The 21,472-nt window shown below is 46.3% G+C and overlaps 1 protein-coding gene across 8 annotated transcripts in view; it reads left to right on the top strand.

The window, feature by feature from the left end:
* Nucleotides 1–19,499: 19,499 nt before the first annotated feature.
* PDXDC1 (pyridoxal dependent decarboxylase domain containing 1) overlaps nucleotides 19,500–21,472 on the top strand; it is a 62,469-nt gene continuing 60,496 nt past the window's right edge. For 2 of the 8 annotated variants that reach the window (XM_033235661.1, XM_033235666.1), the window contains exon 1: nucleotides 20,376–20,665. Coding sequence is in view for 3 of the 8 variants with exons in the window: in XM_033235659.1 (XP_033091550.1) it covers nucleotides 21,030–21,077 (48 nt within the window). In the remaining 5 variants the exon portion in view is untranslated. Of the gene's footprint in view, nucleotides 20,246–20,320; nucleotides 20,666–20,757; nucleotides 21,078–21,308; nucleotides 21,333–21,377; nucleotides 21,448–21,472 lie in introns of those variants that run through there. The other 6 variants (XM_033235662.1, XM_033235660.1, XM_033235664.1 and 3 more) reach the window with 6 other exon arrangements.

The raw sequence follows: 21,472 nt of genomic DNA on the forward strand, positions 1-21,472 counted from the left end.
TCACTGCAAGCTCCGCCTCCCGGGTTTACGCCATTCTCCTGCCTCAGCCTCCCGAGTAGCTGGGACTACAGGCGCCCGCCATCTCGCCCGGCTAATTTTTTGTATTTTTTAGTAGAGACGGGGTTTCACCGTGTTAGCCAGGATGGTCTCGATCTCCGACCTCGTGATCCACCCGTCTCGGCCTCCCAAAGTGCTGGGATTACAGGCTTGAGCCATGCCCGGCAATCATCTTAGCTGAAATTTTACTCGCTCTTTCTCTACATACACAGCCTCAGGACTATGTTCGTCCAGGCATTCATTCAATCATTCGTTCAATGTTAAATATTCATTAAGAACCATTTTGTGCCAGGCACTGAATTGTATGCTATGAGAAGACTTTTTAGTATTTGCAATGCTAAAAAAAAAAAAAAAAAAAAAAAAACTAAGGCCAGGTGCTGTGGCTCACGCCTTTAATTCCAGCACTTTGGGTGGCTGAGGCAGGTGGATCACCTGAGGTCAGGAGTTTGAGACCAGCCTGCCCAACATAGCAAAACTCCATTTCTACTGAAAAATAAGAAAATTAGCAGGGCATGCTGGTATGTACCTGTAATCCCAGCTACTGAGGAGGCTGAGGCAGGGAGAATTGCTTGAACCTGGGAGGGGGAGGTTGCAGTGAGCCGAGATCACCCCACTGCACTCCAGCCTGAGCAACAGAGCGAGACTCCATCTCAAAAAAAAAAAAAAAAAAAAAAAAAAAATCTGATCCCTGCCTAAAATAGAGAAAGCACTTATTGTCTACAAAAAAAAAATTTTTCCCTAATGAATCATATACAATTCCCTTAACTAAATTTGTTAGACAGAAAAATAGGGCAAAATTGAGTTTCTAGAAAAAAATTCTTATAATCTACAAAAAAAAAAAGAAAGAAAGAAAGAAAATTTCCCAAATAATTTCTACACAATTTCTTTAATTACATTTGTTAGGGAAAAAAATAGAGCAACATTGGGTTTCTAGCAAAGGAGACTGGGACCCGCAAAGTGGAGTGGGGGAAGGGACTAGGATTGCCGGGTAAAATGTAGGATGCTAAGTTACCTTTGAATTTCAGATAAATGATAAATACCTTTTTAGTATAAGTATGCCCCCATGCAATAATTGGGCACTTACTTATACTAAAAACTTCTTCATTGTTAGCCTGAAATTCAAAGTTAGCTGGGTGCCCTGTATTTTTAACATTTATTTATTTTATTTTATTTTTATTTTTTTGAGAGGGAGTCTCACTCTGCTGCCCAGGCTGAAGTTCAGTGGCGCAATCTTGCCTCCCTGTAAGCTCCACCTCCCAGGTTCATGCCATTCTTCTGCCTCAGCCTCCAGAGTAGCTGGGACTACAGGCTCCTGCCACCACGCCCAGCTAATTTTTTTTTTTTATTTTTAGTTTCACCATGTTAGCCAGGATGGTCTCAATCTCCTGACCTCGTGATCCGCCCTCCTCTGCCTCCCAAAGTGCTGGGATTACAGGCGTGAGCCACTGCACCCGGATATTTTAAAAATTTATTTTGCTGGCTGGCCATGGTGGCTCACACCTGTAACCCCAACACTTTGGGAGGCCCAGGTGGGAGGATTGCTTAGAGCCCAGGAGTTTGAGACCAGCCTGGGCAACATGGTGAGACCCCCATCTCTACCAAAAACACAAAAAGCAGTCGAGCTTGGTGGCACTTGCCTGTAGACCCAGCTACTTGGGAGGCCGAGCGGGAGGATCATTTGAGCCTAGAAGTTTGAGGCTGCAATGAGCTATGATTGTGCCACTGCACCCCAGAATTTTGGATTCTCAGGGGTAGTTCAATTCGTATGATTCTAGAAATAAGAGGATTTTTAACCTCTATACTTTATCAAAGTAACTCTTTGTCAGACATATTTCTTATGTTTGAAGTGGGTCTGGGTGGCAGAGTGAGACCCTGTTTCAAAAGAAAAAAAAAATTAAATTCTGACACTGATCAAAAACGAATGAAAAATTAAAAAAATTAAGCCGGGCACAGTGGGTCATGCCTGTAATCCCTGTACTTTGGGAGGCTGAGGCAGGCAGTTCACTTGAGCTCAGGAGTTTGAGACCAGCCTGGCCAACATGGTGAAACCCCATCTCTACTAAAAATACAAAATTAGCTGGGTGTGGTGGCAGGCGCCTGTAATCCCAGCTACTCAGGAGGCTGAGGCAGAAGAATCGCTTGAACCCGGGAGGCAGAGGTTGCAGTGAGCTGAGATCATGCCATTGCACTCCAATCTGGTCAACAAGAGCGAAACTCAGTCTTGGAAAAAAAATAAAAACAAAAAAATTTAAAAACATAAAAAAATCATTTTGCTAAATCTGGCAACACCAAAGGGATGAAACTGACATTTACTGGGCACCTTCTGCACAGGTCAGTTCTTCCAGGAACCCAGAGAGGCGAGGGATTGGTAGCAATCTCTAGAGGCAAATATCCTCTAATATCCCTGGTGTTCTTTGTGGAACAGCTCAGTGGATTTACTTAATGGGAACTGAAAGAAGGAAAAGTGAAGACTTAGAAGGCTTCGATGATTTCCAATGCATTAGTGCAAACTTGTCTCTTCTTAGAAGCAACAGAAAAAAAAAAAAAAAAATCAGGAACTAAAGACAATCTATTACTCAAGTAATGCTAAGGGACTCCCATGGTCTTCAACCAAGAAGAGATGCTCTAAGATAAATTAATTCATTACCTTGACGCTTCATCATCTGTGGAAGCTGTGACTCAGAGCCCTCCAGCAATAATGAGGCAGTGCGTTCATGTCCCGTTAATATCCCCAAACAGTGGGAGATGAATGGAGAACATAGGGCTGTGTTCGAATGAAAAAGAGTTTTGTTCGGCGCTCTTTCAGCAGGGAGTAAGTACTGATGTGGGAACTGAGCTTCGATTTACAACTAAGGATCACATTAAAAATATATTAAGAGGACTACAATGAAGCTTATTGTAGCTATTATTATTTCATTTAAATGGATCCCAGTTTAATAAGAACCATCAAGGGGGCTACCATGTCTGAAATGTAACTTCTCTTGCGAATCCTGAAATTTCTACTGACAAAAGACTACAATGCACAATTAATTAATTAATTAATTTGAGATGGAGTCCCACTCTGTCGCCCAGGCTGGAGTGCAGTGGCACGATCTCAGCTCACTGCAACCTTTGCCTCCTGGGTTCAAGCAATTCTCTTGCCTCAGCCTCCTGAGTAGCTGCAATTACAGGCATGTGCCACCACGCCCAGCTAATTTTTTCGTTTTTTTAGTAGAGATGGGGTTTTGCCATATTGGCCAGGCTGGTCTCGAACCCCTGACCTCAGGTGAGCTGAGATCGTGTCACTGCACTCCAGCCTGGGCAACAGAGCAAGACTACATCTCCTGCCTCAGCCTCCCAAATAGCTGAGACTACAGGCACCCGCCACCACGCCCGGCTAATTTCTTTTTGTATTTTTAGTGGAGATGGAGTTTCACCGTGTTAGCCAGGATGGTCTCAATCTCCTGAACTCGTGATCTACCTGCCTCGCCCTCCCAAAGTGTTGGGATTACAGGCGTGAGCCACCGCACCCAGCCCAGAAAATTTTTAATTTACCTATAACCCAGACCAATTGTAAATATTTAAATGTACTTGATTGATATTTAGTGCTTCCCTAAAGTGTATAAAATCAAGCTGCACCCGGACCACCTTGGGGACATGTTCTCAGAATCTCCTGAGGGCTGTGTCACAGCCATGGTCGCTCTTATTTGGCTCAGAATAAATCTCTTCAAATATTTTACAGAGTTTGACTCTTTTCATTGACAATTTTGGCTCAAAATGTGGCTACAGACTGATAAAAAATAGCTGTGCTTTCTGCAAATTTTCCAGACAATTTTTCTTTTTCTTTCTTTTCTTTTTTCCTTTTTTTTCGAGACAGAGTCTCACTCCATTGCCCAGGCTGGAGTGGAGTAGCAGGATCTTGGCTCACTGCAACCTCTGCTTCCCAGGCTCCAGTGGTTCTCCCACCACCGCCTCCAACGTAGCTGGGACTACAGATGAGTGCCACCATGCCCAGCTAATTTTTGTGTTTTTTGCAGACGGGTTTTCGCCATGTTGCCCAGACTAGTCTTAAACTCTTGGACTCAAGCAATCCGCCCTCCTCAGCCTCCCAAAGTGCTGGGATTACAGGCAGGAGCCACTGTGCCCAGCTAGAAGAGGGAAAGTTTAATATCATTGATTCACATTATTCAAGATAGTTATGTTGTATAAAGTCACCACGGACACTGAATTGGCAAATATTGAATCATTGCTGTAAACAAAATGCAGGATTGGGTTTCTCCAAGCCTTTGGTCACAACATTTTTATAAAGCAATCAATACATAACCTTGTGTTTTATGTGTGTGTGTTGAAGGATGCCTTATCTAATACATATTGTTGATTCATTGACACTGAACTCACGGCCAACAGCACTGTAACTCATGCCTGAACAAAGCTTATCTAACAAATGTACTTTCTCCATTAGGCACTTCACAGCGTTCTTGTACTCAGAGACACTCGATAGCACTTCAGGAGGACATTTAGGGGCCTTCTGTTGTTGTTGTTGTTGTTGAGATGGAGTCTCACTCTGTTCCCCAGTCTGGAGTGCAGTGGCGTGATCTCAGCTCACTACAACCTCCACCTCCCAGACTCAATCGATTCTCCTGCCTCAGCCTCTGGAGTAGCTGGGATTACAGGCATGCACCACCATGCCCAGCTAAATTTTTTTATTTTTAGTAGAGACAGGGCAGGCTGTCTCTAACTCCTGACCTCAGGTGATCCACCTGCCTTGGCTTCCCAAAGTGCTCAGATTACAGGTGAGAGCCACCGCACCTGGCTGGGGGCCGTGATAAGCAGCAAAATCACAAAAAGCACAGAACTGTGAAAGATATGACACTAAATACACTGCAGAAAGGACACTTGTTTGCAGTCTAAAAACTGAGACAAGAAGGCAGAGTGTGACCAGGTACAGTGGCTCATGCCTGTAATCCTAGCATTTTGGGAGACCGAGGCGGAAGGATCACTTGAAGTCAGGAGTTCAAGACCAGCCTGGCCAACATGGTGAAACTCTGTCTCCAATAAAAATACAGAAATTGGCCGGGCGCGGTGACTCATGCCTGTAATCCCAGCACTTTGGGAGACCGAGACAGGTGGATCATGAGGTCAAGAGATCAAGACCATCCTGGCTGACATGGTGAAACCCCATCTCCACTAAAAGTACAAAAATTAGCCAGGCATGGTGGCACGTGCCTGTAGTCCCATCTACTCAGGAGGCTGAGGCAGGAGAATCGCTTGAACCCAGAAGGCAGAGGTTGCACTGAGCCGAGATTGCGCCACTGCACTCCAGTCTGAAGACAGGGCAAGACTGTGTCTCAATCAATCAATCAATAAAATTAAAACATAAATAAAAATAAAAATAAAATAAAAATGTAGAAATTAGCCCACATGCTGGCACACATATGTGACCCCAGCTACTCAGGAGGTTGAGGCAAGAGAATCGCTTGAACCCCGGAGGTGGAGGTTGCAGTGAGCCAAGATCATGCCACCGCACTCCAGCCTGGGCGATAGAGCAAGACTCTGTCTTAGAAAAATTTTAAAAAGAAGGCAGAGTGTCACCTTGTTGGACCTCAGCTGGGAATGGGCGCATCATGTGACTTAAAAATTTTGCTGCTCTCTGCATATACATGTCTTCAGATAATGTCAAAAGCACCAGAATTATTGATTTGGGGTCCAAATACATTTTAGCAAGGTAGACAGATTTATAAATACAGAACCCACGAATAATGAGGATGGACTATATGAAGAATTGTTAATAGGAGACTGGAATAATGAGGGTTTGAGTAGTAAGAAGGGAACTCTGAAAAGTATACAGGCAGGTGCAGGGCTCACGTCTGTAATCCCAGCATTTTGGGAGGCTGAGGCAGGTGATTAGCTTGAGCTCAGGAGTTGGAGACCAGCCTGAGCAATACACCAAGACTCCATTTCCAAAAAAAAAATTTTGTTTTAATTAGCTAGGCATGGGGCTTATGTCTGTAGTCCCAGCTACTTGGGAGGCTAAGGTGGGAGGATCGATTGAGCCCGGGAGGCAGAGGTTGCAGTCAGCCGAGATTGTACCACTGCACTCCAGTACAGGCAACAGAGTGAGAACCTGTCCCCCCAAAAAAATAAGTATACAAATAGTAGATACAAGGAACAGCCATGACACTCATGGAAACAATCACCCCTGGAGGGCTGAGATCCTGACCAGGTAGAGAGGGTACAGCCCTGCATCACTGAATAGCAAAGAATACAGTTACTGTGATGCCCTGCTGGCTGGTGGAACTTGCTGGAAATCTACCCTCAGGGTAAACTTTTCACGGTAAGGTGTCTCTCTGAAGGTACTCTGCTGCAAAACCACCAGCGGAGAGTGCCAGGGGAAGCTGCCTACCAACGGGTGGTGCAGGAGCCAGACACTGGAGAGGCCATTAGCAGGAACCATGAAGCAAAACTCTTTCCTCCTGCAGTGTCTCTCCACCACCCTCTACTGACCAAACTTAAAATAACGTGCTTCCTGGCAAAGGATAACTACTTTACAGGGCCCAGATCCATTTTTACCCAGAAGGCAAAAAGGGTGGATTTGGAGCTGGAAGGCAATAGATCAAAAACTGGCATCGTACTGTTTGATTTTTTTTTTTTTTTTTTTTTGAGACGGAGTCTGGCTCTGTCGCCCAGGCTGGAGTGCGGTGGCCAGATCTCAGCTCACTGCAAGCTCCACCTCCCAGGTTCACACCATTCTCCTGCCTCTGCCTCCCAAGTAGCTGGGACTATAGGCGCCCACCTCGTCGCCCGGCTAGTTTTTTGTATTCTTTAGTAGAGACGGGGTTTCACCGTATTAGCCAGGATGGTCTCGATCTCCTGACCTTGTGATCCGCCTGTCTCGGCCTCCCAAAGTGCTGGGATTACAGGCTTGAGCCACCGCGCCCGGCCCTGTTTGATGTTTTTTCTTTCCTTTTTTTAGACATGGGGTCTTGCCATGTTGCCCAGGCTTGCCTCAAACTCCTGGGTTCAAGTGATCCTCCCACCTCAGTCTCCTGAGTAGCTGGGACCACAGGCTCCTGGCATTATGCCTGACTGTTTAATGGTTTTAAAAAGTAATTCTACATGTATGAAAAGCAAAAAAGTGTAATTAATAAAATTAACATCTTGGCCGGGCGTGATGGCTCACACCTGTAATTGCAGCACTTTGGGAGGCCAAGATGGATCATTTGAGGCCAGGAGTTCGAGACCAGGCTGGCCAACATGGCACAACCCCATCTCTACTAAAAATACAAAATTAGCTGGGCATGATGGTAGGCATCTGTAATCCCAGCTATTTGGGAGGCTGAGGCAGGAGAATCCCTTGCGCCCAGGAGGTGTAGGCTGCAATGAGCTGAGATTGTACCACTGCACTCCAGCCTGGGCAAAAGAGCCAGACTCCATCTCCAAAAAACAAATAAAATTAACATCTCTAGTGTTAACCTCTCTTTTCATTTTTCATGAATTTTTTATAATCTTTTCCATGTATGTAGTTTTTTATTTAAAAAATTAAATTAGGTTCATATTACACATGCTGTGTTGTTACCAGCCCTTTTGAGTTAACAGTGTCATCTTTCCATGTTGATAAATGTGTACCTGCATCACTTTTTTTTTTTTAAGAAGGAGTCTCACTCTGTCACCCAGGCTGGAGTACAGTGGTGCGATGTCAGCTCACTGCAACCTCTGCCTCCCAGGTTCAAATGATTCTCCTGCCTCAGCCTCCCAAGTAGCTGGGATTACAGGTGTCCACCACCATGCCTGGCTAATTTTTTTTGTACTTTTAGTAGAGACAGGGTTTCACCATGTCAACCAGGCTGGTCTCAAACTTCTGACCTCAAGTGATCCTCCTGCATTGGTATCCCAAAGTGCTGGGACTACAGGCGAGAGCCACCGCACCTGGCACTATTTTTTTTTTTTACAGGTTATGTCTTTTAACCAGTTTTATGGAAGTACCACTGTTTAGCCAATTCCCTGTTATTTTGTTGTATATATAGTTTGTTTTCAATTTTGTTTCATTATAAGCAGCACTACTGTGGACAGTCTTATAGTTAAATCTCTAACATATTTATGTCTTTAGTTTACACTTTGGGAGTAGAATTTTAAGTACAAAACATAGGTATATTTTAAGTGTTTTTGTTACTGAATGCCCAGTTCCATTCAGTTCAATACTTTGAACTGAATCTTTGAAATATGTCAAAGGTTTTATAACAATCTGAAATTCTACCAGTAAACCATGAGAATACTTATTTTCTTCTTTTTTTTTGAGATGGAGTTTCACTCTTGTTGCCCAGACTGGACTGCAATGGCATGATCCTGGCTAACCACAACCTCTGCCTCCTGGGTTCAAGCAATGCTCCTGCCTCAGCCTCCCAAGTAGCTGGGATTACAGGTATGCACCAACATGCCTGGCTAATTTTGTATTTTTAGTAGAGACGGGGGTTTCTCCATGTTGGTCAGGCTGGTCTCGAACTCCTGACCTTAGGTGATCCACCCGCCTCAGCCTCCCAAAGTGCTGGGATTACAGGCGTGAGCCACTGTGCCCGGCCGAGAATACTTATCTCCTTCTACACTAACTCTGGATGTTATTTTATTTTATTTTTTAAGATGGAGTCTCGCTCTGTCACCCAGGCTGGAGTTCATTGGCACGATCTCCACTCACTGCAACCTCCATCTCCCGGGTTCCAGCAATTCTCCTGCCTCAGCCTCCCGAGTAGCTGGGACTGCAAGGCATGCATCACCATGCCTGGCCAATTTTTGTATTTTTAGTAGAGACAGGGTTTCACCATGTTGGTCAGGCTGGTCTCGAACTCCTGACCTCAGGTGATCCTCCTGGCTTGGTTTCCCAAAGTCCTGGGATTACAGGCGTAAGCCACCACGCCCAGCCGAATGTTATTATTTAAAAAAAAAAAAAAGCTTTGCTAATTATAGGCAAAAATGCTATTTCATCCATTTCTGCATTTTTTTGGTTACTAGTAATGTTGAACTTTTTGTCATATTGACTATTTGCCTGTTTTTCCTTTTTATATTGTCTGTTAATGTCTTTGCCCATTTGCCTTCTGGGCACACAGTTTCAGAGAAGCCTGTGCACTTTCATGAAATGGAAATAATTCTGAAACAAATCAAACACAAATTATAGTTTAAAATGCTAATAAAAATTCTTATTTTCAGCCAGGTGTGGTGGCTTATGCCTGTAATCCCAGCACTTTGGGAGGCCAAGGTGAACAGATGCTTGAGCTCAGGAGTTTGAGACCAGCCTGGGCAACATGGTGAAACCCCATCTCTACCAAAAATACAAAAATTAGCCAGGGGTGGTTGTGTCTTAGCCACTGCGGAGGATGAGGTGGGAGGATGGCTTGAGCCTATGAGGCAGAGGTTGGAGTGAGCCGAAATGCCACTGCACTCCAGCGTGGGAGACAGGAGTGAGAGCCTAGCTCAAAATAAAAACAAAAACAAAAACAAAAAGATTCTTTGAGTACCAGAAAAATTGTCAATGGGAATACTTTCCTCAAGGTGCTGAAAATTAATAAAAAATCAACAAATCATTGATGGTAGTGGCTAGTTTTGCTTCTTCTATATCTAGCTAATTATCACTGAACAAACATTTTCTAAAACATTTTGGATGTTTCAGAACAGAGATTTCAAATTGACAGCCAAGGGACGGATTCATTCATAATTTACTCTCTTTTATTTTGCTTTATTTTTCTTATGGTATTTACAAGTAATTAATGTACATTATATAGCTACATATCTCTCCATTACAATAGGATATAAGATCCACAAAAATAACCAGGCACAGTGGCTCACACCTGTAATCCCAGCACTTTGGGAGGCCAAGGCAGGAGGATCACTTGAACCCAGGAGCTCAAAGACCAGTCGGAGCAACATAGGGAGACCCCATCTCTTCAAAAATTAAAAAATTAGCTGGGCATGGTGGTGCATGTCTGTAGTCCCAGCAGTTTGGGAGGCTGAGGTAGAAGGATCACTTGAGCCCAGGAGGTTGAGGCTGCAGTAAGCCAGAATCGTGCCACTGCATTCCAGCCTGGGGGACAAAGTGAGACCTATCTCAAGTTAAAAAAAAAAATCCACAAAACGCAAAGATTTAATCTCTTTTTTTTTTTTTGAGACAGAGTCTCGCTCTGTCGCCCGGGCTGGAGTGCAGTGGCCGGATCTCAGCTCACTGCAAGCTCCGCCTCCCAGGTTTACGCCATTCTCCTGCCTGAGCCTCCCAAGTAGCTGGGACTACAGGCGCCCACCACCTTGCCCGGCTAGTTTTTTGTATTTTTTTAGTAGAGATGGGGTTTCACCATGTTGGCCAGGATGGTCTCGATCTCCTGACCTCGTGATCCACCCGTCTCGGCCTCCCAAAGTGCTGGGATTACAGGCTTGAGCCACCGCGCCCGGCCTAATCTCTTTTAATTATTGTTGTATCTCCAATTTCTAAAATACTGTGTGGTGTATAATGCACCTTCAGAAAATATTTGTTGAATCCATGCATTTAGTGATTATTTACTGAACTCCCACTGCATCCTAGGCACTGGACTAGCTAGACTTGGGCGGTAAATTGCCTCTGCGTCTATGAAGTGTCTTTTTTTTTTTTTTTTTTTTTTGAGGCGGAGTCTCGCTCTGTTGCCCAGGCTGGAGTGCAGTGGCCGGATCTCAGCTCACTGCAAGCTCCGCCTCCCAGGTTTACGCCATTCTCCTGCCTCAGCCTCCCAAGTAGCTGGGACTACAGGCGCCCGCCACCTCGCCCGGCTAGTTTTTGTATTTTTAGTAGAGACGGGGTTTCACCGTGTTAGCCAGGATGGTCTTGATCTCCTGACCTCGTGATCCGCCCGTCTCGGCCTCCCAAAGTGCTGGGATTACAGGCTTGAGCCACCGCGCCCGGCCTGAAGTGTCTTTAAAATATGATTCTCGGTCTGGCGCGGTGGCTCACACCTGTAATCCCAGAGCTTTCAGAGGCTGAGGCGGGCGGATCCTCGAGGTCAGGAATTCGAGACCAGCCTGGCCAACATGGTCAAATCCTGTCTCTAATAAAACTCCAAAAATTAGCCAGGTATGGTGGTGGGCACCTGTAATCCAGCTACTCAGGAGGCTGAGGCAGCAGAATCGCTGGAACCCAGGAGACAGAGGTTGTAGTAAGCTGAGATCAAGCCACTGCACTCCAGCCTGGGTGACAGAACAAGACTCTGTCTCAAAAAATAAATAAATAAAATATGATACTCATTAAAACCAGATTGAAAACAGTGGAAATGTTTTGGAAATAATATTACTGTGCCAGTATGTGGATTCATTACTCATTCGTTCTATGACTATTTTTTTGAGAATCTATCTACTAGTCACTTGGGGACACAATAATATTAAAGACAGAGTCTGTCCCTGCAGATATCATTGATAATCTATCAAGGGAGGCAGACATTAAGCAACTAATTAATTGTGATTGTGCTAAGTACATAAAGGAGAAAGACAGGTGCCTGTAGGCACTCATGAGATTTCCCTGAGAAAATGGTACTTATACTTCTACCAAAGGGATTAGAAGTTACACAAGACAAAAGGGAAGGGAAAAAAAGAATAGCCTCATCAAATAAAACAGCTTGTCAGGAAAGATCTTGAAGTACAGGAAGACCAAGGCAGGCACTGTGGCTCGTTCCTGTAATCCCAGCACTTTGGGAGGCTGAGGTAGGTGGATCACTTGAGCTCAGGAGTTGAGGACCAGCCTAGGCAACATGGTGAAACCCCATCTGTACAAAAATACAAAAAAGTTAGCCAGACATGATGGTGTGCACCTGCGGTTCCAGCTATTCGGGAGGCTGAGGTGGGAGCATCACTTGAGCCTGGGAAGTGGAGGTTGCAGTGAGCCGTGTTCACGTCACTGCACTCCAGCCTGGGTGACAAAGTGAGACCCTGTCTCAAAACAAACAACAACAACAAAAAGACCAAGAGGATAATCAAGGGGATAATGACAGTCAGAGACCGAAGAGGTAGGCAGGGGCCATATTATATACTCATGGGCCAAGTGAAGGATGCTCGCTTTATTCCATGAACAGCTGAAGGCTTGTAAGCAGACCATCTGATTTCTACATTTAACAGATGACTCTGGTTTCTGTATTAAGAATGGTTTGGCTGCAGAGACTGCTTAGATATGGCAGTAGTCAAGGTGGTAGCAACGGAAATAGAGATGCAGACAGCTTTGAGAGATATTTAGGAGGTGGAAGTGGCAACACTGATTGGAAGGGGTTAGGGAAGGGGAAGTGTGAGAGAGAGGAAGACACCCTGGTTCCTGGCGTGAACAGCTGGGTGGATGATGGGGAGTTTTTATGGGATGAGGAGTGTGAGAATCCCTGGTTTAGGGTGGAAGAGGAGTTCAGTGCAATCAAGGTACAGCTATAAATGTGTATAACTGAAGCAGAAGTTTCAGAAGCAATGAGAACTCTTCCTACCATAGAAGGTGCTCTGATTTGTTTTTCTTTTCTCTTTTTTTTTTTAAGAATTTTTTGGCTAGGCATGGTGGCTCACGCCTGTAATCCCAGCACTCTGGGAGGCCGAGTTGGATGGATCATTTGAGGTCAGGAGCTTGAGACCAGCCTGGCCAACATGATGAAACCCCGTCTCTACTAAAAATACAAAAATTAGTTGGGCATAGTGACTCACACCTGTAGTCCCAGCTACTTGGGAGGCTGAGGCACAAGAATCGCTCGAACCTGGGAGGCAGACGTTGCAGTGAGCTGAGATCCCACCACTGCACTCCAGCCTGGGCAACAGAGTGAGATTCGGTCTCAAAAAAAAAAAAGAAAAGAATTTTTTACTCAATAGTAAATAACCCACCAATGCTCTGAGATATATAAATACACACACACACACACACACACACACACACACACATATATATATATATTTTGAGACGGAGTCTCGCTCTGTCGCCCAGGCTGGAGTGCAGTGGCGCGATCTCAGCTCACTGCAAGCTCCACCTCCCGGGTTTACGCCATTCACCTGCCTCAGCCTCCCGAGTAGCTGGGACTACAGGCGCCCGCCACCTCGCCCGGCTAGTTTTTTGTATTTTTTTAGTAGAGACGGGGTTTCACCATGTTAGCCAGGATGGTCTCGATCTCCTGACCTTGTGATCCGCCCGTCTCGGCCTCCCAAAGTGCTGAGATTACCAGCTTGAGCCACCGCTCCCAGCCACTCTGATATTTTTTAATCAACTGTGTTGAAGTATGTTTTACATAATAGATTTTCGTATGTTTTACATAATAAAATTCACCCATATTACATGTACAGTTCAACAGGTTTTGACAAATGTATATACCTGTGTACTCACCACGATTAAAATACAGAGCTCTTCTGTCATTTCCAAAAATTCCCCAGCACCCCTTGGCAGTCAATTCCCCCTCCACCTCAGTCCCAGGCTTTCTGCCATTATAGTTTGCATTTTCTAGATTTCCATACAAATGAAACCATATAGCATACGTACAATATACATATGATATACGTATTCACTTGTATCTTGCTTATTTTCTTGGAGACAGGGTCTTGCTGTGTCACCCACGCCAGAGTGCAGTGGTGCAATCACAGCTCACTGCAGCCTCAACTTCCCAGGCTTGAGAAATCCTCCACTCCCAGCAAATTTTTTTTTTTTTTTTTTTTGGTAGAGACTGGGTCTCTCAACATTGCCTAGGCTGGCCTCAAATTCCTGCGCTCAAGTGAACGTCCCATTTCGGCCTCCCAAAGTGCTGGGATTACAGGCTCCAGGCCATGTATCTGGCTTCTTTCACTCAGCATAATGTTTTTAAGATTCATCTATGACAGGGATCAGCAAATTAGGGCCTGTGGGCCAAATCTGGCCCGGTAGCTGATTATGCAAAGGCCCAAGAGCTCAGCATGACTATATTTTTAAGTGATTGAAAAAAAGTCAAAGAAGAACATTTTGTGACACATGTAAATTAAATGAAATCCAAAATTCAGTGTCTATAAATAAAGCTTTATTGGAACACAGCAACACTCATTTGTTTACACACTGTCTATGGCTGTTTTCATGCTACCGAATCAAATACTTGAGACTGAAATTGCAAGAACCTAAACTACGGTTTGCAAAGCCTGAAATATTTACAACCAGGCACTTTATGGAAAAAGTCTGCTAACTCTGTGGTGTCCCATGGATCAAAAATTTACTCCCTTTTATTGCAGTACAGTACTCCATTCCATTGTAGGGATAGGCCATAATTTGTTTGTCTATCTGTTGATGGACATTTGGGTTACTGCCTAATTATCCTTTTTGTTGTTGTTGTTGTAGTTGTTGAGATGGAGTCTCGCTCTGTCGCCCAGGCTGGAGTGCAGTGGCTGGATCTCAGCTCACTGCAAGCTCCGCCTCCCGGGTTTACGCCATTCTCTCACCTCAGCCTCCCGAGTAGCTGGGACTACAGGCGCCCGCCATCTCGCCCGGCTAATTTTTTTTGTATTTTTTTAGTAGAGACGGGGTTTCACCGTGTTAGCCAGGATGGTCTCGATCTCCTGACCTCGTGATCCACCCGTCTCGGCCTCCCAAAGTGCTGGGATTACAGGCTTGAGCCACCGCGCCCGGCCACTGCCTAATTATCCTTAATCCATGTGATGTGCTCTGATGTTTTGCATCCTATTTCATTTTTTTAAAAATTGCTACTCATGACCCAATGGTTAATTTCACAGCCCATTGATGAAGTACTCTCAGTTTGATATAGCTATTAACTGAAACAATGGAGGATGAAATTATGTAGAAGAAGAAATCAAAAGGACTTTCCAGGCCGGGCACAGTGGCTCACGCCTGTAATCCCAGCACTTTAGGAGGCTAAGGCGGGTAGATCACCTAAGGTCAGGAGTTCGAGACCAGCCTGACCAATATGGTGAAACCCCGTCTCTACTAAATATACACAAATCAGCTGGGCATGGTGGCATATGCCTGTAATCCCAGCTACTCCAGAGTCTGAGGCACGAAAATCGCTGGAACCTGGGAGGCGGAGGTTGCAGTGAGTCAAGGTGGCGCCACTGCACTCCAGCATGGGCAACAGAACGAGAATGTCTCAAAAAAACAAACAAACAAAAAAAGGGCTTGCCAGCTGAGTGCTGAGGAAATCCAACAATTAAACATTGGGTGGAGGAGGAAGAAACTCCAAAAGACATTGAGAAGGAACAGGCAGAAAAGGGAAGGTGACGATCCGGACAATTTGATATTGTGGGAAGCATGGAAAGTCAGTTTCAAGAAGTAAGTGATCATCTGATTCTAGGGCTGCTAAGAGGTCAGGTGCGATGGACTGAGATGGTTTTAATGAGACTCGTTTAGGTGGAGGGAACAAACCCGAAGCTAGATTGAGATGAGTTGGTGGTGTGTGTGTAATGAGAAAATTGAGACCATAAGGGGATGTGGATGAAGATAAGGAGTTTTTATTTGCTTGTTTTTTGATCATAAGAATGTTTAACAAACACTAAAAGGCAAGTATAACCAGAATTTTACAGATGAGGAAACTAATATACCAAGAAGTTAAGTAACTTAAGAAAAAAAAAAAAAACAAGTCCAGTTCTACTTGTAGCCACAATCTGAGCTCTAACCAATGGGCTATACTATTGATAAGGGAAAAAGCTGGCCCAGACATAATCCAATGTTTGTACCTTTGAGTTAAGTCTACAGTTGAGGCTGGGCCCGGTGTCTCATGCCTGTAATCCCAGCACTTTGGGAGGCCAAGATGGGTGGATCATCTGAGGTCAGGAGTTGGAGACTAGCCTGTCCAAAATAGTGAAACCCTGTCTCTACTATAAACACAAAAATTATCCAGGCTTGGTGGCATGCACCTGTAATCCCAGCTACTCAGGAGGCTGAGGCAGGAGAATTGCTTGAACCTCGGAGGCGGAGGCTGCAGTAAGCCTAGATTGTGCTGACAAAGTGAGACTTTGTCTCAAGAAAAAATTAAGTCTGGGCGCTTGGATCTCACGCCTGCAATCCCACCACTTGGGGAGGCCACGGTGGGTGGATCACCTGAGGTCAGGAGTTTGAGACCAGCCTGTACAACACTGTGAAATCCTGTCTCTACTAAAAATTCAAAAATTAGCCGGGCATGGTGGCACATACCTGTAATCCCAGCTACTTGGGAGGTTGAGGCAGGAGATCTGCTTGAACCTGGGAGGCAGACATTGCAGTGAGTGAACTGAGGTTGCACCACTGCACTCCAGCCTGGGCAACAGTGCAAGACTCCATCTCAAAAAAAAAAAAAAGAAAATTAGCTGGATGTGGTGGTGCAAGTCTGTAATTCCAGCTACTCAGGAGGCTGAGGCAGGAGAATTGTTTGAACTCGGGAGGCAGAGCTTGCAGTAAGCCAAGATTGTGCCACTGCACTCCAGCCTGGTGACAGAGTGAGACTCCATCTCAAAAAAAAAAAAAAAAAAGAAGTGTTTGAGGCCAGGCTTGCTGGCTCAGGCCTGTAATCCCAGCACTTTGGGAGGCAGAGGCAGGAGGATCACCTGAGGTTGGGAGTCTGAGACCAGACTGGCCAACATGGTAAAACCCTGTCTCTACTAAAAATACAGTGCATGAGGTGGTGCACGCCTATAATTGCAGCTACTCGGGGAGGCTGAGGCAGGAGAATCACTTGAACTGGGTTGGAGGGGTGCGGAGGTTGCAGTAAGCCGAGATCAGGCCACTACACTTCAGCAAAAGAAAAAGAAAGGTCTGTTAGCAGCACATAAAGCCATATGTCCGTAGAGAGTAAACCTCCCCACAATTGATGGCTTCATGCTCCAAATTGTACAGTATTCTGCTTATCTCTCTTCACTAGTCCATAGAATGCTGTTTTATAATTTATCAGTTTTCCTATCTGTGCATCCACAAGCCAAATGGTTTCAACTTTTTTTTTTTTTTCTGGGGATGGGGGAGTCACAGACTTGAGTATATAATGAAAACGATGGATGTTTTCCCCAGAAAAATGAACTCACACACACAAAAAAATTTTGAGTATAGTTTCAGAGACTTCCATCTGCATCCCAAAGTAAAAACCTCTACCCAAAATAGTGTTTTTCTTTAGGGCAGAGAGAAAATAGTGTTTTTCTTTAGGGCAGAGAGCTTGTCTTTGCGGTGTTTGTCTGTGTTTGTTTTTGGAGACAGAGTCTTGCTCTTGTCACCCAGGCTGGAATGCAGTGGTGCAATCTTGGCTCACTGCAACCTTCACCTCCCAGTTTCAAGCGATTATGCTGCCTCAGCCTCCCGAGTAGCTGGGATTACAGATGCACACCACCACACTCTGGTAATTTTTTTATTTTTAGTAGAGAGGGGGTTTCACCATGTTGGCCGTGCTGGTTTCGAACTCCTCACCTCAGGTGATCTGCCCACCTCAGCCTCCCAAAGTGCTGGGATTACAGGCATGAGCCGCCGCACCCAGCCTTTTAAAAATTTTTTAATTTTTAATTTTATTTTTGAGATAGAGTCTCACTGTGTTGCCCAGGCTGGAGTGCAGTGGCGAGATCTTGGTTCACTGCAAGCTCTGCCTCCTGGGTTCATGCCATTCTCCTGCCTCAGCCTCCCGAGTAGCTGGGACTACAGGCGCCCACCACCACACCCGGCTAATTTCTTTTTGTATTTTTGGTAGAGACGGGGTTTCACCGTGTTAGCCAGATGGTCTCCATCTCCTGACCTAGTGATCCGCCCGCCTCGGCCTCCCAAAGTGCTGGGATTATAGGCGTGAGCCACCGTGCCTGGCCCAGCCTCTTATTTTTATTTTTATTGTTTTTTGAGACGGAGTCTTACCTTATTGCCCAGGCTAGAGTGCAGTGCTGCAATCTTGGCTCACTGCAACCTCTGCCTCCCGGGTTCGAGTGATTCTCCTGCTTCAGCCTCCCAAGTAGCTGGGATTACAGGTGTCTGCCACCATGCCCAGCTAATTTTTTGTATTTTTAGTAGAGATGGAGTTTCACCATGTTGGCCAGGCTGGTCTTGAACCAGCCTCTTACTCTTTTACATACTATTTCCAGCACAACTGTCCAAGATGGCAGTCAATAAATGTTTGGCAAAATATAATAAATAATCCAGTTGATTCTTTCCACTTTTTCACGTTGGGTTTTCAAAGGCTACTTTTCAAACAGTAAAGTTAACTTTTCTCTCTCTAGTATTTGTTTTGTAGAATCTATTATACTTTGTAATGTAATCCACAGAAACTTGGAGGTGACTTTAAAATGTACTGGTTTTGAATGATACCCATGCGGAGGTGCTCAGAGGTTGAATGTACTTATATCGATGGGTGGATATATGGATGCATGTGTGATAAAGCAAATACAGGGAAAATTAATTGTAGAATCTAGGTAGTGGGTACACGGTTGTTCACTGTGCAATCATTTCAACTTTTCTACATGTTTGAAGAATTTCATAACACATTGGAAAAGTGACTTGTTTTGTTCAAGCGGGGATACATTGTCTTCGGTTCTTGAAAGATATATATCTGTCATTCCTTCTGTTTGGAAAGTTCTTTAGAGAGTCTGAATAATTCCCACAGTACAGTCTAAACCAGCACACAAGGGTTTTTTGGTAGAAATAATTTTATTAACAGAACCAGGCAATTTACCAAATACAACATAGATAGCTCAAAACATGGAGTTACTGCGCTGAAAATGTGACCGTGTTACACAGATTTCGGGAGGAAGAGTATAAAACAGGAGAGAAGGCCGGGCGCGGTGGCTCACGCCTGTAATCCCAGCACTTTGGGAGGCCGAGGCGGGCAAATCACGAGGTCAGGAGCTCGAGACCATCCTGTGGATGGTGAAACCCCGTCTCTACTAAAAATACAAAAAATTAGCCGGGCGCGGTGGCGGGCGCCTATAGTCCCAGCTACTCCGGAGGCTGAGGCAGGAGAATGGCGTAAACCCGGGAGGCGGAGCTTGCAGTGAGCTGAGATCCGGCCACTGCACTCCAGCCCGGGCTGCAGAGCAAGACTCCGTCTCAAAAAAAAAAAAAAAACAAAAAAGAAAACAGGAGAGAAGGCCGGGCGCGGTGGCTCACGCCTGTAATCCCAGCACTTTGGGAGGCCGAGGCGGGCAAATCACGAGGTCAGGAGATCGAGACCATCCTGTGAATGGTGAAACCCCGTCTCTACTACAAATACAAAAAATTAGCCGGGCGCAGTGGCGGGCGCCTATAGTCCCAGCTACTTGGGAGGCTGAGGTGGTAGAATGGCGTGAACCCGGGAGGCGGAGCTTGCAGTGAGCCGAGATCGCGCCACTGCACTCCAGCATGGGCGACAGAGCGAGACTCCGTCTCAAAAAAAAAAAAAAAGAAAGAAAGAAAGAAAGAAAAGAAAAAACGGGGAGAAAAGGAGTAAGATGTGTGGTTGTAGGGTCATCGCAGAGGTGAAGTGTTCCATTGACTGCAACTGTGGTAGTCTACATCAGTTTCCCTCATTAAGGTCGGAGGAATCTACTAAGCAAATGTACGCCTTCCCATTCGTTAGAAACACATTGCAATAAAACTGCAGAAGTGGCCGGGCGTGGTAGCTCACGCTTGTAATCCTAGCACTTTGGGAGGCTGAGACGGGAAGATCGCCTGAGGCCAGGAGTTCGAAGCCAGCCAGGGCAACATAGTGAGACATCCCCGCTTCTTTATTAAGATGAGATTTAAATTTTTTTTCCCTTCAACTCATCGGTAACAAGATAAAAAAATTAATAAAAAATTAACTTTTTAAAACATTTAAAGTAAAGTGGGAGTGGAAGCGGTATGTGGACTCATGGGGCTCGGGTCTGAATCGTACCTAGATCGGCACTGCGAAATGGGGATAATGATGATCTCCTAGAGCTGTTGAAGTAGGAAAATGGAAGATCAGCAGCTGATGTATTAATATTATTATTATTATTACCCATTACCTGACAAGTTATAATTGTGACATGAAGGAGAAGGCTGGCCCAGTTGTCTGAACAATTTTTTCCGTCTATAATTCGGCGGGAAGGTCTGAGACAAACACGTCTGCTTAGATCAGCGCCTTCTCTGAATGGCGTTCACCAAGTAGCCCCCAAACCCAAAACCCCCAAGTCCCTGGGCGCCGAGGACGCTGTGAGTCTTGCGCATGTGCAAGGGTGCTCGCTCGCTCACCGCCTTCGTGGCGAATGGCCTGTTCCATTCTCGAGGGATGACGGCGGGAGGGGAGGCGGGAGAGTTGGAAGCCTGGGTCCGGAAGTGCAGGTGCGTCACTAGTATTTCCAGCCTTTCACTCCATGAATAGTACTTTGTGATTATTATAATTCTACCTTGTTGATTGGGACAGGCTGCTGGAAAGAGTGAGTTTGGTGAACAATCCACCGGGCATCCTCCCCTTTTCACCTACGCACGTTAAGGAGGACCGGCGTGAGGCCCAGGTACGGAACCCCAGAGGGCTCCGCCCACCTCCACGGGGCCCCGCCCCGCCGCCCCTCAACCCGCAGGTTTGCCAGCCCGCGGCGCCGCTGGGCAGCTCCTCCTCCTCTCCGCCCCGCCGGCCACGGGCGCGGAGGACGTCAGCGCTGCCAGCGTGGAAACAGCGGCGGGGCGCGGGAGGAGGAAGTAGCGCCCGGGACCGCTGGGCCACCACCGGTCGCCTCAGCCATGGACACGTCCCTGGAGAAGGTCCGTACCGGGAGGGGGCGATGGGGACGGCGCTGCGGCCCGGGGCTCCGGCCTCCGAGGCGACTGTTTGCCAGTCTCAAGCTGCCATTGTGACCGGGGCAGGGGGACGCGGGCTGATGGGCCCCGCCTGAGGAGGCCTCGCCGGGAGGGCGGCTGCGGTCCGGGCGCGTCACGGGGCTAGGTGTCGCTTGGGTCCCCGTGGGCCGAAGAGGCTGGGCGGGGTTCCGTGGGGGCCGTGAGGGGCCCGGAGCCCAGGACTGGGACCGTGGGGCCGACCTTGGGCCCTGCCGAGATTCCGTGAGTGGCCGGCCTGAACTCGGCTGGCCCTTTCGGAGGACTGGGAGCTCTCCGTTGGCGACCCCAGATGCTCCCGGAAAGAAGCCGCAGTTATTTCGGAGCCAGCTGCAAACCTGTAGGTTTTTCTTGGTCTCCAAGTTAGGAATGAAAATTGCTAAAGCAGTGGTTTTCCAACTTCAGCCTGCGTGGGAATCACCTGGGGCCTTTGGTAAAATGTGGAGGTTCAGTCCCGGGGTCAGAACCTTTGGGGGCGGGACCGAGATCTGCATATTTAACCGCCACCCTCCCCCTCCCACTCCGCCCCACGAAGGTGGTTCCGATGCTAAGTCTGCGAACACCGGGCGAGAACCTTTATGAGTTCCAGAAAGGGGTGGGTATTGCGTAGATTGCGAATTGAGTTTCAGGGATCGCAGCTGCTGCACAACTTCCTGGCTCCCCCTTTCCAGTGGCGAGGAGGGATCCCCGAGTCAACTCGAAATCCACTGGTAACAGAGCCTACCTCTGATTTCC

This window comes from Trachypithecus francoisi, unplaced genomic scaffold (assembly GCF_009764315.1).
Source record: "Trachypithecus francoisi isolate TF-2019V2 unplaced genomic scaffold, Tfra_2.0 Lachesis_group15, whole genome shotgun sequence".
Lineage (NCBI taxonomy): Eukaryota > Metazoa > Chordata > Mammalia > Primates > Cercopithecidae > Trachypithecus > Trachypithecus francoisi.